This window comes from Dromiciops gliroides, chromosome 1 (assembly GCF_019393635.1).
Source record: "Dromiciops gliroides isolate mDroGli1 chromosome 1, mDroGli1.pri, whole genome shotgun sequence".
NCBI lineage: Eukaryota > Metazoa > Chordata > Mammalia > Microbiotheria > Microbiotheriidae > Dromiciops > Dromiciops gliroides.
Window position 1 is genome coordinate 753,075,540 of NC_057861.1, and position 20,968 is coordinate 753,096,507.

General features: G+C 49.4%; 2 protein-coding genes across 2 annotated transcripts in view; one reads left to right on the forward strand and one right to left on the reverse strand.

Annotated features, from left to right (window-relative positions):
• Positions 1–1,787: 1,787 nt before the first annotated feature.
• Positions 1,788–20,957, reverse strand: IL17RB (interleukin 17 receptor B). Its single transcript, XM_043979679.1, has 11 exons — positions 20,808–20,957; positions 16,651–16,675; positions 14,822–14,959; positions 14,014–14,141; positions 13,312–13,438; positions 10,448–10,495; positions 8,911–9,050; positions 7,959–8,027; positions 5,763–5,856; positions 5,140–5,241; positions 1,788–2,382 (listed from the first exon to the last, which is right to left on the reverse strand). Exons 1-11 carry the CDS (start codon positions 20,886–20,888, stop codon positions 1,883–1,885), a joined length of 1,452 nt encoding a protein of 483 aa, XP_043835614.1. The 5' UTR covers positions 20,889–20,957; the 3' UTR covers positions 1,788–1,882.
• The window catches only part of CHDH (choline dehydrogenase), a 39,359-nt gene continuing 38,068 nt past the window's right edge, over positions 19,678–20,968 (forward strand). The window contains exon 1 of the mRNA XM_043979676.1: positions 19,678–19,736. The gene's annotated coding sequence lies outside the window, so the exon portion shown is untranslated. The remainder of the gene's footprint in view (positions 19,737–20,968) is intronic.

Sequence of the window (20,968 nt, forward strand, 5' to 3'; positions counted from 1 at the left end):
GCCGGGCTTTCTTTACCCTCTTAAAAAAAAAAAAAGGCTCTTTGTATTGAAGTTCAAAATTAATTTTAAAAAAGGAAAAAACTTTTTATTGATACCTTTTTTAAACATCACCTTCGTTCCTGAATGTATCCTTCCCTGCTCTCATACTCAGAGACCTCAATATAAGAAGTAAAGAATACCCAAAGAGCTCGGCCAAGCTCCCCAGCCCCTCGCTTCCTTGGGGCCCAGCATGGACCGGACAGCTGTGGAGGGTTCAGGTTTTGTCACTGTCGTTCTTTCTGTTTGCACTGCTCTGTGTTGTTTCTGTGGTCCACCATCCACTGCCCTGCATCAGCCCGTGTGAGTCTGTGCTTCTCTCATGTTTCACCCATTCTATGGGAACCTGCTGACTTGGCCATTTCCTGGTCCTTGGGCATCCACTCTGCTGCCATTTCTTTGCTACTGCTGTGAATGTTTCCAAGTGTAAGGGATTTTGTGTATCTTGACCCCTTCCCATCCCATGCTAAGTGGCCGTATCTCGGGGCAGGAGGGGACAGACGACGCATCATCCCCAGTTGCTCTTCAGAAAGGTTGGGCCATTTTAATCTTTGCCAGTTTCCTGGGTACAAGGGGAACCTGAGACTGGTTTTAATTGATTCTTAGTGATCTGGAGCAGTCTTTCACATGGTTGTCAGTGATTTACAGCTCTTTAGAGGATTGCTTATTCCTCTCCGTCAACCACACGTCTGTATTAGCTTCCTCTATATCTGGGACGTCAGACCTTTGTCTGAGATCACTGATTGAGAAGGGTTGGTTTGGTTTTTTCCTCCAAATCAATAGCTTCCTAGTTGTACTTTGTTAACACAAGAACTTTAAACTTTCACATCATCAGAGTGGTCTATGTGGTCTTTTATGATCTCATAGTCCGTGTAAGGTCCCTGATCTGGTTCTCTTCGGGGATTTTCACGGTGGGAACTTTAATATTTAAATATTACGGTTCTTTATCTTGTTTGAGCATGTTGTGGTATATGGTGTGTCAGTGATCTGAGCCCATTTCCTCTCAAATGCCTTTCTAGTTTTTCAGCATTTCTTGTCAAATAGGAAATTCTTCCCCCGGGTAATCTACATTCGTAGTTTTTTGAACCCATGGCATAGTTTAGGTTCCCTTGTTTCTCATTCGACCTCATCTAGGCTGTTTTGCTGATCTGCTCCTCTGCTGCTTTACATCTTCTCATTTGAGATCTAAAAGTGTAAATCCCCTTTTATTCTAATATATTTTCCAATTTTACTTGAATTTCTTTAAAATTGTTTCCTTCGAGATTCTCAACCTCTTGTTCTTCCAAATGAATTATGTTGTTACTTTGTCAAGCTGCAGATTATCCCCTGGTTGGTTTCTTAGTGTGGCTTTCAAGACCATGATATATCCCCTCATCCCCATTACACAGTAATTTGCATATAGCAGGTGTTCAATAAATGTTCCTTTGAAGTAATCAGTCACTCTTTATGTACATTTGTGGAAAAGGAGCAGAAATAGTCACTTCCAAGTCGTGAGGATCAGCCAAGAGAAGTTTTACACGCTTAGCAAATGCTTCTGTGGCTAAAAATACATGGCCTGCTCTACAGAGCTCTAAATGTTTGCCTTCCTCTCCCTCCCTGTTTCCTGGCACCCCCCAGAAGCTGGCCGCACATTCTCCTTCCAGTAGGGCTGAGGTGTTACTGAACGATGGCTCCATTTCACTTAGTGTTTGTGCCACCACAAGGGAAGCTCTTGAATGGTTTTCCCCTCTGCTTCCTGAAGTGTGCCCTGTTCTTCCTGGTCCCTTGGTCATTTGTCTCCTTGAAGCAGCATGGGGATGATTAGCTGGCACGAGCTCGCCCTGAGGTGTGCAGCAGGTCCCCGGGGCTAGACGGTGAGGAGGTCTTTGCAGAAGGGGTTGGCGTCCTTCATGAGCTGGTATGTGGGACAGACGCTGAGAGCACTGTGATCCTCATCCAAGGCAGCCTCCCCGAGCAAGACAACCAGGTACTTATCCAAGGAAACTTGGCTTCTCAGGTCACTACAGAAAAGGTTGAATGCGAGAGCAAAGAGGTCTTGGGAGCCCTCTCTGTGCCTGCCCACACTGGGGTTACAGGAGCTGTCACAGGAGCCCGTGGGGCTGGAGAAGAGGAACACAACCTTGGCCGCCTCCTTCTTCTGGGTCGTGAGCCACAAGACAAGGCCCATGTCCGCTATCTTCCTCTTCTGCCACTGGTCGAGGATGACGTCACTCCTGCAGTGACCCTGCAGGTACTCAGCAAAGTCGCAGATGGTGTGGTAGAAGCAGACATGGGGGTGGTACACAACAAGCACCTTAATGGGTCGAAGCAGCGTGGGCTTGTGGAAAAGGTTCTTCTTGACCTTGTCTGGGAACAGAAGACAAGCAATGCACTCATTAGCTGGGAGAGGCCGATAGAAGGGGATGCTAAGAAGGTGTCTTCCTTCAGTGTCATCAGGCAGGGGCCCTTTGGGATCACGGACTCTGCACCTGCCTCACAGGGTTGGGGTGAGCTGTCATCACATCCCAGCCATTCTGCCACACCTCTCCTCACCTCAGGAACACCCCTTTAGTCTTCATCAACTAACAGGGGCCACAAATGTAAACCCCGAAAGATCCTCGAGAGCCAACACATAACTTAGCAAAAGGAGAGCAACTTCATTACAGACAAAACTGGCCCCTCCAATTGCCTGGACGTGACCAACATTTTAACAGCTGTCGCCATACAAATCCTCATTACCTCAACCCTCTGTGGAGTGAAAAGCTCTCAGAATAGAGGCTATGGGGCAGCTAGGTGGCACAGTGGATAGAGCACTGGCCCTGGAGTTAGCAGGACCTGAGTTCAAATCCGGCCTCAGACATATAACATAACAACAACATTACTGGTTGTGTGACCCTGGGCAAGTCACTTAACCCCAATTGCCTCATCAAAAAAAAAAAAAAAGAATGGAGGCCAAGCAGAACAAATCAGAAGTGCATGGGAAGAGGGGGAAGCACACAGATCATTATCATCCCATCTGCCAACAGAACTGTATTGATGGGGGCAGCTAAGTGGTGTAATAGATAAAGCACCGGCCCTGGATTCAGGAGGACCTGAATTCAAATCTGACCTCACACTTTATACTTACTAGCTGTGTGACCCTGGGCAAGTCACTTAACCCTCATTGCCACCACTCCCACCCCACCCCCGCCAAAAAAGAACTGTATTGACGATGCTTTTGAGGAACCCCTAGAACAGGAGCTTGTATCCAGTCACCAGAAGTTGTTGTTTTATTCACCTGTGCAACAATTGGCCACATATTCAACATAAAAGAATTGTTGGATTCCTGACCTGGCCCAGCACCATTTCTATCTGGAGTCCCTCAAATAGAGGGTGAAGAGAACAATGACAACTAACATTCATTTTGACATAAAAATTGCTTCTGGGATCAGATGAGAGGGAGTTTTTAGCCAAGGTCTCCCTCTTTTTTTTTTTCAGTAGACCGGACAGAATCTAGGTGGGAGCCAGTCATAAAGAAAACAGGATCCTCTTCCTGCTAGCATAGATACGCACAGCAAGGACCAGCCAGAGTTTCTTCCTTTCTTTTTTTTTCCTTTAAATGTTATTTATTTATTTTTAGTGAGGCAATTGGAGTTAAGTGACTTGCCCAAGGTCACACACAGCTAGTAAGTGTCAAGTGTCTGAGGCTGGATTTGAACTCAGGTCCTCCTGACTCCAGGGCCAGAACTCTATCCACTGCGCCACCTAGCCGCCCCCAGAGTTTCTAAGGGTCTAAAATAAGATAAAATTCTAACTCGTTTTGGACCATTTTAATCAGCAGTAAACTCAACTGACAACTTATAGAAGAATCCAATTCAAGTTAATTGAAACTTTTTTTTTTTTTACCTTACTCCCCCTTTCTAAAGTGTATGAACACGAGGAGTGATGTAGTGCTTGCAGAAGGGCCAGCACCAGGTTTGGAGAGAGGGGTGCTGATTTTGAAGGGCTTGTCACTCTGGACAAAAGGGGGGCTTTGGCCTAAAGAGCCCCAACAACAGCCCAAAGCGCCTCTTAAAGTGGGCTGAGCAGCAGTTTAAGTTTCAGGCTCGGTGGTTATCCCTCCGTGGGCCAGGAGGTGGCGCCATCTCTCCACCTTCCTCCATCATAGCAGCCGGTCATCCGTCTAAACCCCAGAGCTCTGTGTAATGGGATTCCACCCTCTGTATTACAGAAATAGACGGGAGAAGGACCATGGGCCAGATGCCATCCTTCTACTGGAATAACTCCACAGATTAAAAGCCCTTTACTGAAATAGCCCCGTACCTTCCCTCTCTGTCTCTGTCTCTGTCTGTTTCTCTCTCTGTCTCTGTCTCTGTCTGTCTGTCTGTCTGTCTCTCTCTCTCTGTCTCTGTCTCTGTCTGTCTGTCTGTCTCTCTGTCTCTGTCTCTGTCTCTGTCTCTCTCTCTCTCTCTCTCTCTCTCAGTATTCCCTTCTCTGTGGATGGGTCAGCTTCATAGGACCAGCAACTTGTGTTTTCTAGTATAGGCAGCAAAACCTCAGGATCATTTGCCTGCTACTAAGAGGCCTTGGGGAGACTTCAGGGGAGAAGCAGTGTTAGAAAAGGCTTCTTAAACATTTACGTGTATTTATGCCTCTCTCTCCTGTGCTGGGGGGCTCTGAGGAGATGAGATGACTGAGTAGACACACCGTGTGTCAGTTTGTCAGTATATCCAGGACCCGTGAGCTACGTGAGAGATTCTCCCTCCATACAAACGCCGTCCTTGCACGTTCATGGACAAGCATGCCAATGTCAGGGATAGAAAAGAACACAGAAACGATCTCTTCCTCCGCCCTTGACAGCTGGGACCGCTTTGGGGCATCTGATCGTCAGGACGATCATTAGAGTCCCACAACATCACCACAAAAGGCCATTCCCAAGATTCCGCACTTGCCATAGCCATTAATGTTTGGCCTTTTAGAAGGGATCCTGAGGGAACACAGAAGTCAGATACAGGTGCTGGGTGTAGGAGTGTGTGTGGGAGAACTGGCGTGGGGCAGGGCTGGGGCTCAAGCTGTCACCCGTGCCGATCCCATCGCATTTCCACCGATGCTGCCAGGTCACAGAGGAGGTGTGCAAGCCCTTACCGTGCCTCCAGAGAAGATAGAGTCCAACTGCTAACACCCACACGGCCACACTCAGAGTGGGGAGAATAAGGAACAGCCGGTGACTCCTTGGTTGGCTGTTGTCTAACAAAAGAAGCAGAACCACAACTGCATTAAATAGGGTTTATCTCTGAAGGTCCTTTCCCTCTTCCCCAGCTGCATACCCAGGACAGAATCTCCCTGGCACCAGAACACAATCGAGGGGGCCTTTCTGAGGACCAGGCTCACTCTGGGATCTTAATGGTGCTGGGAGGAGCTCATCAGTTCCCATTTGAGGCCAGAAGAAGCAAATGGAATAAGATGGAAACACCCTTCTCACTCCATCCCTTCCGCCAGGATGCATCTCACCCCCCTTGTCCTTATGCCGGCTTTGTTGGCCTTTTCCTGTGATTTTAACTAATTAGACGCTAAGTAAGTTCTCCAAAGCCAGGCACTCTGAGAGCTTGAGCTGTTGAAGCCAGAAGGGCAACAGAGTTCCCTGAACCCCTTTTATACAGTATACTTCCCTCTAGCACGGTGAAGCAACTGTGACTTAGAGTTAAAAAAGTAGCACTCAGTCATGCAATTAAAAAAAAAAGGACCTGGGAAAATCATTAGACACTTACTCGAGCCTCCTGGGTTGATGATTTCTGGGCAGCTGAATATAGTTCCTCTGTGCCGTGTGCAGTCATTGTTGCATGTAGAGAAATAAGGAATTATCTGGGAAAAATAAGGTGGTTGTGTTTGTTTCTGGATATTGGGGCCACATTCCACCATTACCTATATCTCCTCCACTGGCCCCTCACCTTTCCTTAAGAGTCAGAGTAGCCCAGTCTCCTCTTTTTTACAAGAAAGGAAACCAAGGTCCAGAGAGAGAGAGAGAGAGAATGTCACAGACGAGATCCGAGTTCCTTCCAGCTCTGACACCCAAGGTGTAGATCTATATGCTGCCCGAGTCCCTAATTCTGACTCTTTATCTGAAAAACGCAGATCAATCCGACCCAATAAGCAGATATACTGGGAGCTGGGAATACCGAGAGAAATATGATGCGGTGCTTGCCCTCAAAGAGCTTATGTTCTTCCAGCACACCAACACTCTGGTCTTGTGTGCCTCCACCGAGCAATATATGAAGAATGAACAAATGAAATAAAACCACCTCTTTTGGCCAACAATCAAAAAAACTTCCCATTTACCAAGTGCCTAAAGCTTTCTGGTCTATCTGCCCCCCACCCTGCCATCACTAAAATTTTTAATTTGGGTTTTGGGGTTTTTTTAAATAAATTACTTCCTATTAGTAAACATGTCTTCTCAGACCAATCCTGGTAGAGGCCTTTTTTTGACTTAGGCTAATCATTTTTAAGATGTTTCATGGACTCTGGTGAACTGTCCTCGGCCACATCATGCATCATACCTGCCCAGCTGCTGCCCCGTGGAGATTCAGCAAATGAAAAACAACCTGAAATTTAACAGGAACTTAGGCAGTTCAAGAATGTCTCACTTGGTGTTGTCAGATGGCCATTTTCCCATGGAAAATGGTTTAGGTTCTCTGGGTCTCAGTTTCCTTATGGACATAGTGAAGACAACAATTTCAGTTTTACTGGATAATAAAGATTTGCCCTAGCAGTGACCCAGAAGCGGACCCCTGCATACCCCTCCACACGAGCCCCTCCGATTCTCATGACAACTTGGTGAGAGGGTCTGTGGAGTTATTATCGTCTTCATTTTAGAAATGAAACTGAGGATCAGGTTCACACATATAGTGAGTGATGGGGCCAGGACCGGATCTGCCTCATGGGGCTGCTCTGAGGATCCAGTGTCCTGAGTGCCAGGAAAGAGCTTGGGAAAGTGTCAAGTCAGCTGGCCCCTGTTCTCAAGGTGCTCATGTTCTAATGAGGGGAACAGTCTGTGTGGGAGGAGCAGCCCCAGTCAGCTGAGAAGGCCCCGTGCTTTTTAGGGTGCTGAGCAAGCCAGATAAGGCCTCTCCTTTAATGTCTCCAGCATTGGGCCTTCAAGGCTCGCCCACATTGACTTGAGAGTCTGTATCCTGGGCTGGGCAGTCAACCCTGGAAAGATGCTGAAAATCAAGATGGCTTCGTCCATCCGCGGTGCCTAAGATTCGTTGTCTATTACAAGATGGCTGGCACTCAGGTAGAGACTCTCCCCCAAGGAGCGGAGTGTCAGAGTTCATCGTCCCCTCTCCTGAGCTGGCCAGGAGAGTGGGCGCTCACTCCCTTTCGGGACCAGGGGCTGATGGGAGGGCAGGCCTCCACCCCACCTTGTGTAAGAGCAATTGAGGTGCAGACTTATTTTCAGAAAAAGCTAGGTCTGTTATTATTATTACCTTCATTAAACAGATAAGGAAGCTAAGGGACCTACCGGCCTCAGGGCACAGAATCGAGTGGTCTGACTTTTAGGGATTCTCCAACTTTCTGAGTCCCTGTGGGGCTCCAGGTTGTTTTTCACTCTGGGGAACCCCGCCCCGCCCCCCAGTGACTGGGCAGGTGTGTCAGGACATGAAGCTGGACCCCAATGTGTCACACACTCCGGCCTCACACCTATTCACAAACAAAGGCAGCAGCTTTGTTGACTCCACCAGATACTAGAGAGGTGGAGTCAGTGTGGACCATCTGCCCCCTTTAACCCCCCCTTTCTCCCCGCTCCTGCCCATTCAAGGGGACAACAACCAGGCAGCTTGACCTAGGTGCTTCACAAAGGAGAGCTGAGCAAGAGAGGGAGCATGGGACGAGTGCTGTCTGCAGCTGAATTCACTGGGGGGGGGGGGGGAGGAGGATGGAAAACAAGCCAGGGAAGGCTTAGTTACCTGTACCACAGCCCCTTTCCCTTCCTCCGCCGTCACTGGGATGGCCACAGAAACCCGGCTCTGGTTCAGCTGATGGAAAGAACAGCCCTGGTTACACGGGAGACCGATGGGCTCCGAGGAGGGGGAAGCCTCGGCTGTCAGTGACCCATCTCTGCTGCCACACACCCACTCCTCACGGACCATGGCACCCAGGTCACAGATGCCCAGCACACTGCTGGCACAAGAGCCATCGGGGAATCCTTCCCAGGGAGCCTTCCTGGGGCAGACCCCAGTAATCAGTCCTTTGGAGCAGTCGGACAACCTGCCTACTCTGTGCCTAGCACTGGGCTAAGCCCCTTAGAGACAGAACCTTCAATAAGGACATTTCAAGTGCTCTCATCTAACCAACAGGGCTTGGGCTTTCTGGGGAAAGCCAAAACATCAGGAGCAAAGTTAGGGCCCCAGGGATCTGACTGAACAAAATAAGGTCTGAGGAAACGAGAACATTCTTGTGCCTCAAGAGCCAGCAAACAGGGATTCAGAGACTCAAGAACGGTAAAGTGACGAAAGGAGAACCGGGGGAACATGATGTAAAGGAAGGGGTGAACTCAACCCCATTGGCATGAGGGATCTGGGTCCTAGAGGATGGAGAATGAAATCCTCGCTCCCTCCATCAAAGGATTGTGAAGGCAGGTTCTTATGCTGATCAACGGCCACTTGGTTTTGTTCACTTGTTTGTCCTTATTCCAAGGAAGGGAGTATTCAGGGAAATGCTGGTGGCTTAAGAAACAAAAGCCTTTGATAAAACAGAACTGATCCATTCAGGCCTGAGACACTCAGGCCTGGGCCCTGTCCAGCTTATATTGGGGTCTGGCCTTCTCCCTTTTCTGAGATAAGCGAGGAGGAGGAGGAGGAAGAGGAGGAGAGGCTGCAAAGGGAAAGGGCCGAGCCCGGGGAGAAGCGAAGGAGGTACCTCCAAGATGTCTGTGGCCATGAGGATATCGTCATTCTCAATCAGGACTGTGTATCTGAACCCCAGGCTGCTGGTGCTAAAATTCACCTCCACACTCTTCTCCTTCTGACATGCGGTGATGTTTGGGCTCCACAGGCTCCCTGTGGGTTATTCCAAGATGGGAAAGGAAGAGGTCACCAACTCAGCCTGATGCCAAGTCTTCCCTCCACAGAAGCGAATGCCCCATACTCAAAGGCTCTGGGATCATCTTCACTGTTGGCCAGGAGAAGTTCTGACTTCCCCAGAAGGAAGCCAAGCACACCGGAGAAGGCATTGCCTCCCCCCCACCAAGACCTGTCTTGTCCAGTATCCTGCTACACAACCATGAGCAAGTCACTTGCCTGCTTTCTCCTCAGTGAAAGAAATGGGTTTGATGGGAGAGTCTCTATGGGTACCTTCCATTTGGAAGCTCCTGTGGTCAAAGGTACCAAAGACCATTCTTCCCTGCAGCGGCTTCCACACTGAGGGAGGCGTCAGCTCACAGGTGTAGACCCAGAAGGGCCCTCAAAGACCGCTGAGTCCGACTACCTCATTCTACAGGGGAGGAGACTGAGGCCCGGAGAAGGGAAGGGCATTGCCCTGGGTTACACAGGCGGGAAGGAGCAGAATCAGTATTTGAGCTCAGGTCCTCTGGCTGCAAACTCAGAGCTCCTTCCACTGTACTTTGGAACCTGGCTTCATGTCTCAGAGGAAGAGGTGGCAGTAGGCATTCATGCCGGCACTTTGGGGGCACTGGGACATTAAGGAAGGTGGCCAGCGACCGGCCTGACCTCGTCTAGCTCGCTCAGTGGACGCCGTGTGTCGATGAGGAAACAGCACAAACCCCAAACCTCCCCTGGCACAGGCTCCCCACTGTGAGCGTCACCCACTGTGAGCGTCACCGTGGCTTTATTCATGTGAATTGCAAATCAAGCCCATGGTTCCCTTCTGGGAACCCGAAGGGTGTGGCCGTAGAACGGGCCTTAGTTCAGGCTGCTTTGTGCCCAGTTCAGCGACACTGCCCAGAAACAGAACTAAGAATCTGATTGTGGGGCCAGAACCCCACTGGACACCTTAGGAATCACCCCACTTCCAAGGCCCACAAAAGTTCTACAAAAACTTGGCTCACAGCAGCCCCATAGGGCTGGCTTGTGGAAAGCTTATCCCCCTTCTACAGAGGAGGGAACTGAGGCTGAGAAAGTTAAATACTAACATTTATATGGCACTTTAAGGTTGGCTAAGCATTTGAAAAATATGATCTCAGTATGATCCCCATTCTTCAGATGGGGAAACTGAGACAGGCAGTGATTAAGTGACTTCTCCAGGCTCACACACCTAGTAAGTGTCTGAAGCTGAAAGGTGACATATGGCCATCTTATCAACCCTTTCATTTTACAAATGGTAAAACTGAGGTAGACATCAAATGATGTGCCCAGGGTCCCCCAGCTAGTAAGGATCTGAGGCCGGATTTGAACTCAGGTCTCCAGTGTGCCCCCTTCCCCAGAAGCCCCGTACTCACCATATTCCTGGCACTTTTTTGTGTATTTCATCACTGGCTCTTGGCAGCCTAATAAGGTGAAATTAAGTGTTTTACATTTTATCCCAAGACTTCTTTCTCCCTTGGCCTTCCCCTCCCCCTCCCTGCCCCAACACTCTCAGGATTGATGAAGACCCATAATGAAAGCCAGAAGCTGGGCCATTGAATTTAAATACAGCAGTTAAAGTTCAACACCAAGCCAAGGAAGGAGATTAATGTGCCTGCACCGAGTGAAGGCCCTGGTGCCATGCAAATCAGAGGCCCAGAATAGGAGAGGGGGAGGGGCAGCAGGCAGCCAGCCAGCCTCATTTCCAAATGAGCTTTTGTGCGGTCAGCCCATAGACTGAGACCATCCTGGCTTAGACCCTGCCTCAGAAGGGGGGCCAGGACATTCCTCTACCTTGGCTCTCAATCCCTCCATGAGAATGACCCAAGCCATCTTCTCAGCCGTCAGCAGGGCAGGGGAGGGAGAATGCAGGCTCCTTCTGGATCAGGCCCCCAGGATCCAGCCCAGCCTCCTGGGGCAGCTCCGGGCTCCAGGCTACATTTCTAAAGATGGTGGCGACTGTTTTTCCTAAAAGATTCTGAGCCAATTGAGGACAGGAGCTGCATCACTCTTGTCTGTTTGCCCACCACCATGTACCTGGCATTTGTAGGTGCTTGGGAAATGCCTCCTGACATGTGCACCTGAGGGTCAACCTTTCAATTTAAGGGGGAGATACTGACCTTAGCCTGCCCTCCTGTAGGGGAAATGACAGACACAAAGGGTCAAAATACACAATAAACCTCTGGGCCAGTATGGCCCAATCAGATGTGGTAAGCATGTACAGTGTGCCAAGCATTATGCTAGTGTGGGGGCATGAACCAAGGAGTCATATGACCTGAAGCTAGAAAGGTAGAGGGAGGCAAGATGGGGGCAAAGGTAGGGGACAACTAGGTGGTGCTGCAGTGGATAGAGCCTGGAATCAGAAAGACCCACCAGGTCACATCCTGCCTCTGAAATGTCTGAGCTGTGTGACCCTGGGCAAGTCACTTAACTTCTTTTTGCCTCAGTTTCCTCATCTGTAAGATGGGGAGATAATAGCACTGACCCAGAGATGTCATAAGGGTTAAATGAGATGATAATTGTAAAAGCACTTAGCACAGTCCCTGGCACGTAGTGCCACATGAATGCCCGCGACTGTGGTTATTATTACTATCCTTATTAAGAGGGTAGAACAGCTTTAGCTAAACAACTGAAGATTTCATGCAGAGAACTGATATGCCCAGACCTATGAATGAGGCAGGTGAGTTGCAGCAGCCCACCCTGTGGACCAACTAGAGAGAGGGGAAGTAGAGTCAGGAACACTGGTCAGGTGAGGAGGGGCCATGGGCAGGTTGAAGCTGTGGGACTAGAGAGAGGAAAGATCTGAGAGACAGCCAATGGCCCACCCACCTGGGAGGGACAAGGGTCAACCATACTGACCAAAGCGGGCAAGTCAAAGGAAGGAGCAGGTTTAAAAGGAAAGGAAATGAGCTGGGTCAGGAGATGATGCTGAGTGTGGGGTGTCCCAGAGGCAAGAAGTCAGGGATGAAGGTCAGTCAACTCTCTGCCTAACTGGGGAGAACAGAAATCATGGATGTGAATGGGATTGCCAAGGAAGAGAAGAGAATGTCAAAGACCATCTGGGGGAACTTCCCACCTTCAGGATTTGGGAACAGGATGAAGAGCTGAAGAATCAAGAGGGCATCGTGTCTCCAAGCCAACAGACAGATGCTCCCCAACATCACGTGCTGGAGAGAGGTCAGGGAGGCCCCTGGAACAGGTGACTAAGAGATGACTGGTGCCTTGGGAGAGAGCAGGCAGCACGGTCTCCATTAGAGTGTAATCTCGAGGACAGAGATTTTTCATTCTTGTCTTCATATCCTTGCCACCACGCTAAATGCATACTGAATTTTGGTGGTGGGAACAGAAGCCTGAGTGAGGGGATGAATCAGGAGTAGGGAGTCAGGGAATGGAATCACTGGGTGATGACTTCTCTAAAAAGGAAGGAGGGCAGGGCTGGGAGCAGTTAAGGAGAAAGATTTCTGTAGGTTAGGGACACTTGGACCTGTTTGTAAGCAGAGAACAAGAGACAGTAGGGAATGCCAACTTAAGGCCAGAGAGGATGGGGTACTTACCGCAGCAGGGCCCCAAGAGACATGGGAAGGGATGGAATAGAGAGATTCATCTTAAGAAAGGGGGACACTTCTAACTCTGAGATGGGAGGAACAGAGAATGGGAGGGGGTTTGGTAAGACTGAGAAGTTTTGAGTAGCTCTCCTTGAAGATGGATTGGAAAGCTCACCAGGTTGGCCTCAGCAATGAGATGTGTGTTTTCAGGGAGAGCGTCCATGGAGAGAACACTGTGCATATTGCCTGGTTGATGTTTTTAATGTATTGATTGGTTTTGCTCATTTTTTCCCTCAAAAAAAATCTTTGTCGTATGAGCTGCTTTGGAAAGGAGAGGAAGAATAAGAGATAGAGAGGGACATTTAGATGTATAAACAAAGGAGGACAATAAAAGCTAATTTTAAAAACTAAGCTAGTGATTGTCCTGAAGCCCAAGTGTTCCCAAAGAATAACAACTGCACCATGTTCACATGTTGTTTCTCTCATTAGAATGGATTTCTTGAGGGCGGGGACTTTGTTTTTGCCTTTTTATCCAGTGTGCTAAGCATGGTGCTTGGCATACAGTAAGCATAGAGTAAATGCTTGACTGCCTGCCTGAAACAAGATAGATGATTGCCTAGAAATTCTGTTTTTGAGAATTACAAATACAATGAAAGCTATCCCAGACAAGAGTGAGAGGAAGGGATCCACCTTACCTGGGGAGATGAATTTCACAGATATGGCTGTGGTATCTTCATTCATGTTTGCAGGTGGGATATTATGGGCCCTTATGAAATAAGAGGTTTCTGGCTTTATAGGGAATCCAATGTAATGAAACTCCCACTAAAAGACAAAACAATTCATCGCTGAATGGCTGTGGTCCTGTGAAATTCACAAATAAACGATCTTTTTTGGACATTGATTTTCAATTTCTGATCCATGGCTGAAAGTCATCAAGTCACATGTCAAGTTTCTATCCATCCAGGCAAGGGACAGAACAAAATGTATGGCCTGAAATGCCATGAATTGTCAGAGACAAAGAGGAGAAGCAAGGGAAAATGGGGCATGGAGCAAGGGAAAGGGTGAGTCGGAAGGAACTTTTGTGGGATTAAAATAGATTTCTGCACCTTTTACTGTGTAAGTAAAACCTGGTCTAAGTTTGAAGCCTTGTGAATCTATGTGCTTGTAAAAGGAATGGGGTGCCACCACTGAGGAAATATCAACTACTGGACTTTCTGGGTTCTACCAGAGACTGGGGCAGCAAACCAGATAAGTGAGAGAGAGCCCAAATCATGGCCAGGCTCTCCATGGTAGGAGGCTGCCCACAGATTCCAGCAGTTACCCCTGGAAGTGACCAAATTATCTGACCTACTCCACTCAGCGCTAAAATACACTCTGAGGGTTTTTTTTTTTCTTACTTTTCTGCCATTGGGTGGGGTTTGATTGTGAAATGCTTTTGTGTAATTGCATCTCACACAGCTGTAGGATGAGAATCGGCCTTTTCCGTCCACACAGATCTTGGTGGCCTTTAGCATCTTGATGCTGCCTAGAAGCAATGGGGAAAGAGAAGAACGTCAAGGAAAACATCAATTGACAACCAACCAACATTTTGTAAAGTGATTAATATGTTCCAGAGAATGCGCTAAGCCCCAAGGATACAACAAAGTAAAACTGAAAACAGTCCCTGCCTTCAAGGTGTTTACCCTCTAATAGGGGAATCACACTATAGGGATGAGAATAGAGAAGAGAAGTACTTGAGTGGAGAGAAGATAACCTTAGCGTGGAAAGCCCTGGACACAGATGGACATATGCGAAGACGAGGCATCCCCTACTCCAGTGGACTTCACAGAGTTTGGTGTGATCATCTCAGAGGGCAATAGGTTAGAGCGGGCTTTGTCACCTGACTGTGCCCCAGGCACTGCGTACCAGGAGGGGTCCACAGACGAGATTCCCCAAGGGATTCATACCATAGAGGGCAGGCTCAGTGCTGGGTGGTGAAAAGCCACCAGCAGCATGGGCATCGTGGCCATCGGTCACAAGAAATCCCGAGGCCATTTGCCTACCTCCTCTTTTGGAACCTTACACGCTTTCCAGTTGCCAGGGGTATTTTTTTTTTTTTTTGCTCGCTTTGGCTGATGACAGTGGACCTGCCATCTTAGAGACTTCCATAGAGCAGGGATGCACATTGCTGGCCTTGCTTCCACCGTCCCTGCATCCCACACTCACCATCTCGCTTGAGTGTCCAGCTTATGTTCAAAAGGACTTCCTCCAAATTGGTCTCGGGGATGGCAACGGGATCCACATGGAGGGTCTGCAACCCTCCTGGAGTCAGATCGTTTCTCACCATCCACTCTGCAGATGGACCTTGGAATAACAACATGAAGAGATGGCACCATAAGGCCCAATAAGATACTACAGGTAGTGCAAGTATTAATGGCGGCGGCCAGGTGGCCGAGTGGATGGAGTACTGGATTTCCACATTGTCCATTTCTTTCTCTCTCTCTTTTTTTTTTTTTTTTGGTGGGGGGGCAATGAGGGTTAAGTGACTTGCCCAGGGTCACACGGCTAGTAAATGTCTGGTCTGAGACCAGATTTGAACTCAGGTCCTCCTGAATGCAGGGCCAGCACTTTATCCACTGAGCCACCTAGCTGCCCCTCAGTAGTGGACTTCGAGTCAGGAAGATCTGAGTTCTAATCATGCTCCTCACACTAGCTGGGTGACACCTATTAATCACACAACCTCTCTCTGCCTCAGTTTCCTCCTCTGTAAAATAAAGGAGTTAGACTCGATGTCCCCTGAGGTCCCTTCAAATTCCAAATCTGTAATTATCCCCTTTTTACAGACAAGGAAACAAAGACTCAGGAGGTCTAAGTGATTTGGTTAAGGTCACAGAGGTAGGGAGCGTTGGAGAAGAGGCGGCTGTCAACCAAACATTATTCACTTCCCGCATGACCTTAGCCAAGTCACTTGACTGCCTGAGGCCTCAGTTTCCTTATCTCTAAACCCTGTGACTCACCCGTATCCACAACGTCCCACGGTTTAGGGTTCAGTGTTTCACCGGTCTGGAGTTCAACCTCAGTACAACCCGATCCTCCCCACTGCTGGTCCCCTCCACGCAGACACAGCCACGTCCCCCAAGTGTTCTCTTAGAGTCATTTTGAATTGATTCTGTCTGTATTTATCTATATACATGGGACAGTGGGGTGGAGAGAGGGTTGCAAGATCCGAGCTCAAAGCCAGGCCCAGACATTCACCTGAGCAAGGCACCTCACCCCTGCCTGACTCAGTTATCTCCTCTGTAAAATGGAAATGAGAACGGCACCTAGCTCCCTCCCGGGGTGGTGGTGAGCATTGAATGAGATCCTGTGTATAAAGTCCTCGACAAGTGTTAGCAATTCTTATCAATTCAACAGAAATGAATTAACAATGAACAGAAGACCAAAGGGCCCTTTAGGAAATCCTAGCTCAGCCTTCTGTAAAGCATCCACCCACCTCTGTGCGGAGTGACCAGGGCCCTGCATGTGAGTGCTACAGAATACTGCTTTGGCATAAACAGCGACAGGTCTTAAGAGCCCAAAGCAATAGGGAGATGCTGATCAGCAGGGGAGCCAGTGTGCAGAGAACCAGAAGATGCAGTGACCACATATATACAGGCCAGCTGGGCCATGAAAGACAAGGCAAAGAGGCATGATAAGATTTGAAAAGTATTGAGACAAAAAGAGCCCAAAGGGCCCCGGATGCAAATAAGAGTCTGGAGTGTTTTGTTCACATTTCCATACATAGTTTTCCTTTAGGCAAATTAAACTAGAATTTGGACTTTAATCTGTTCATTCTGTGCTTAATCGAGTTTCTGTATTTGATGGGTTGTTTTAAGGATAGATATTAAGCTTCTAATTAAAAATAATTTTTGAAAGTCATCCCAGGATGGAAACTCATCCTCCTAATGGGCTCCCGAATTAATGCCTCGGTTCTGGGATTTCTCTCTTTGCTCTGGTTTCTCTCCACATGTCACAGCCACAGCCAGGATTTCCACAGGACGTAGTTACTGACTTACCCATCTCAGGAAAACATTTCATAGACTGCAAGAAAAAAAGGAAGAAAGAAAGAAACCAAGCATCAATCACCAAAAAAAGACAAATCCTAGTGGTGCCCAATCTGACCCAGATCTGCTTTGCACACAATCCTTGGCACATGGCAGGGCAGCTGCCTTTAGAATGTTTGTTGAATGAATCAATGAATCAGTGACTTCTATTGACTCTGAGGCAAGTCTGAGGAATGACCTTGGAGGTCATAGAGTCCAGCTCCCCCATTTTACAGAGAAGAAAGCCAAGGCACCAAGAAGTTAAGGAACCAGCTCAGGGTCACACAGCTGAGTGTCTGAGGTCGGTCTTTCTCATACAAGGTTCAGATCCCTCTGCTTGTCCACATGCTTCCTGCCTCTCCATCACAGCCTGACTTCCAGGCACTCAAAGGGTCTTTTACAATGGGAACTTTTTTTTTTTTTTACGCTGGAAAGTTAAGTTTTTTCCCGTGATAAATTTTAGCAAAGTCAGCTGGGTGAACAGTTAAAGCCAAAGACCGTGACTGGCTATCAGTTTTCAGAACAGGGTGGAGGGGGATGTGCAGGGAGAGACAGGGACCAGACCCTTGATTCCATTGATAGAAGACCTGCCTGCAAAGAAACTCCCTTATGGATTCAGGTCAGCACCTGCCTTACGCCTTGTCTCAGAGGGGAGGGGCATCCGAGAGGGCTGTGAGGGGTTTAGGCGACTTGTCCAGAGGACCTGGGTCTTCCCCATTCTGGCTCTCACTGTGGTGCCAGGTCCTGCCACACAGTCAGAAGGCAGCCGAGGCAGAACAGGTGTGGGCCAGACCAGAGGTCCCTTCGAGCCTTGAAATGCCCTTGTCTTGAGACTCGAACCTGCATCCTCGGGCTCAGCTACTCATGTTCCGGGGTTGTGAGGACACAAAAGCTGGGGGGGGGGGAGGAAGGAAGGGGGGGGCAACCTGGCCTGATGACCCCGCCCCCATTTGCTGGCCCCACCCTGACACACTTAGCTTCCACAGGTGCCTCCAGGGTCAGTAAGCTTCATGCCAGCCTTATCTCCTTGTTTCAAACCCACCTCTGAGCCTGGGTGAGAGAGCTAGGGAGCCAAACTCTTCTCTTTCTGGGGCTTCTGGGCAGTCAAGTAGAGTCCCCAATTCTCACCCACCCAACTCCCTTATTGACTGTCCTGTCAATGAAACTTCCCTCCCCCCAGGAGTCCACCTGTGACCCAGCCCTGACTGGCCACGCCCTCCGGATGGTCCTTCCATAGTCCTCAGAGATTTCCTGGGGTGAATGGCTCCCAATAAAACCTACGACTCTCCCTTCTCCCTCAGCCAAGAGCATTTGCCTTTGAGAAAAAGCTTTTGAAGATATATTGGTATCTTGGATGTGTGTCCCCGATCATCACTCTGATTTCTAAACTAAAGTGTCCCCAGTTACCTCTGCCAGCGAAGCTGTCACCGACCCGGCTGCATCGGAATCAGGGTCAGGCTTGGACTGAGCGCCAAATTTGGACTTAGGGGACTTGAGTTCAAATCCTAGCTCAGCTGTTTACTCTGTGTGAGCTTTAGCTTCCCCATCTATAAAACGAGAGGAGGGGATCCGAGAACCTCTAACCTCCTTTCTCTGCTTGGTGGCTTCAGCACTAGCCCAGCATGATGAATCCCATCACACCAAGTGACCTCGATCCACCTTGCCCTTAAAAGGGTGGGACGTGTTAGCTATTTTTTTTTTTTTTTTGGTGTGGCTTTTTAAAAGAAATGGGCCTGCTCGGCCAGTTCTGGAGAGGTTGTGGGCCTCTTAGAGGCCCAATGCTTCTGTCCTCTGATAGAGGAGAAAGGACTCTGATTTACCTTTTAAAAGGTGCCAGGAGGCAAGGCTTCTCTCAGGAAGCCAGCGCTGTAACCACAAAGCCCAGGAAATAAACACAGGCCCAGGGGCAGCCCTCTCTCCCAGCCTGTCCATCACACACTCAGATACTCAGCTGTCTGGTGGGCGATCACTGTGTGATGACGACAACGATGAGAATATTTATAAAAGGTTTAGCACAGTGCCTGGCCCATGTAGGAGGTGCTACAGGAGTGCTAGCCATCATAACCTTCCTAATTAATAATCGTGGTCATTGATTTGGGCCAAGCACCGTGCTAAGTGGAGGGGCCAAGACAGCTGCTGCCCTCAAGGACCAAGCTCACATTCTGAGCTGTGTATATTGACACCTACCAAGTAGATAGTTGGGAGATTATCCCAGAGGGGAAGGCAGCAATCAGCAGCTGCAGGCACTGAGAAAGGCCCCCTGCTGAAGACTGGGCTGGAGCACAGCTAGAGAGGCAGGTGTAGAGAGGGAGCCTTTCTCTTGGTGGGAGAAAATGCCAAGATTCAGTGCCAGGTCCTCAGCCTAAATCTACACTGCCAAGCCATATCCCTATGCCTCTGTCCCTGTACCCAAATAGTAGAAACGTCGGGCAGGGCCTGGGAGGGGCTTCATTATCAAGCTGAGAACCAGGGCCCCATCCGGGCCCTTGGGGTGGGCTGGGTTCTGAGGCTGTGTCCTACTCTGTACTTATGAGCTCTGGCAGGCAAAGACCCGGGTTTATTTTTCTTTGTATCCCTGGTGCCTAGCACATTGTGTCTGCTTTTGAAATGTTTGCAGACTGACCACTCTTTCCTCCTGTAACTACCCAGAAAACTTTAAAAGGCATCTCCAGGGCTGGGCTGGGGTGGTGTGCCAATGTGTCATTGACAGCTATTCTAGGTGGAAGGGGTGGTGGAATACATTTAGGCCCAGAATCAGAGAATTAGAGAAGTAGAAGAGACCCTAAGCAGACCTGGCACAGAGAGACTTGGGGGGATCCCCTGGAAGGGTAGGGGGTGGCAGGGGGGTTCCCTGGTGTGGAGGGAGGGCGCCTTAGCAGCAGTTTAATCAAACTCAGATCTGAACGAGAATCCCCTCTGAATCTTATCTGACAGACTCAGCCTGACTCCCCACTTAAGGCAGAGCCCAGCACCTCCCCACACCTCTTTGGGAATCTTCATTTTACAAACGGTGACAACTGGGCCCAGAGAAGAGAGATTACTTGGCCAAGAGCTCCAAGGTACATGGTCCCCCAGGAGACAATGGGATATAAGGCACTTTGCAAACCTCAATGTGTTGTATAGATGTCAGCTATTGTTACGGATCAGATCCTGGGATCTTAGGACCACGGATTTAGGACTAGAAGCCTCCACTTAGCTTTTACAAAGGAAGAAATGACTTCCCAAGGTCAAATTGCTGGAGAGCCCAACCAGAAACCTTCCCTGTGTCCACAGCATCTGATAAGGGAAATACTGCTAGAATTTTCTTAAAGCTAGGGCGCTGCACCCCTGCCCCAAGGCCAGACCTCTGGGGTTCAGGAACCTGGGTCCTTCTCTGTGCCTCAGTGTCCTCCTCTGTAAAAGGAGGGGGGGGGTGTATCAAACAGCCTCTAAGGTCTCTCGAAGGTTGGAATCCGGGATGCTGTGAGAGGATCCTCAGGGCCCCGTGCTGACCTAGAGGTAGGGGTCTGTGTGTGTGTGTGTGTGTGTGTGTGTGTGTGTGTGTGTGTGTGTGTGTGTGTGTTCGTCTCCCACCCCCATTCTCCAGGGAACTCCGAGTTCCAGGGGTCAGGGTTGGTAAGGACTTTAAAGGACAGAGTCCAACCGCAGGATTGTCCAAGCTCAGAGAAGGAAAGGGGCTTGCCCAGGGTGGTCACACAGGGAGAGCCGAACACAGGTTGGGACGGCTGATGCTCCCTTTCACTCCCGCTCGCTCTCCACTACTGCCGCCTGGACCAATGAGTCTTCGAGTGTCCTTCCAATGTCGAGATCCTTCGGGTTTTCTCCCTCGGGGCATCCCTCCCTTGGGCACCTTCCAGGAGCTCAGCAAACCCTGAACGCCATGGACCGGGGGCACAGATGGATGAGGGAATGGACAGGGCACAACCTGTGTGCTTCGGACAAGGGACGACTTCTGTGGTCTGACTGCTCTACGCTCTGGGGATAGGGAGGACTTAGGCGCACTAGACATTGCAACGGTGACAGCATCTGCCCAAGCCGGGAGGGAGTCAGGAGCGCGGAGGTGGGAACCGAGGGGCTGTCGGCTCCAGCTGCCTAGAGGCAGGAAGGCGCCGGAGGGAGGAGGGGCTTACCTGCTCTGAGAGGCCCCGGGGGACGACGCTGCTCAGCCACAGCACGGCCAAGCCTAGCAGGGAGGGCAGCCCTGATAGCATCTCTGAGGATGGACTGGACAGACGGGACGCACCAGCTGATGCAGGATACCAGCCAGGCTGCCGAGCTTTTTGGCTGCTCC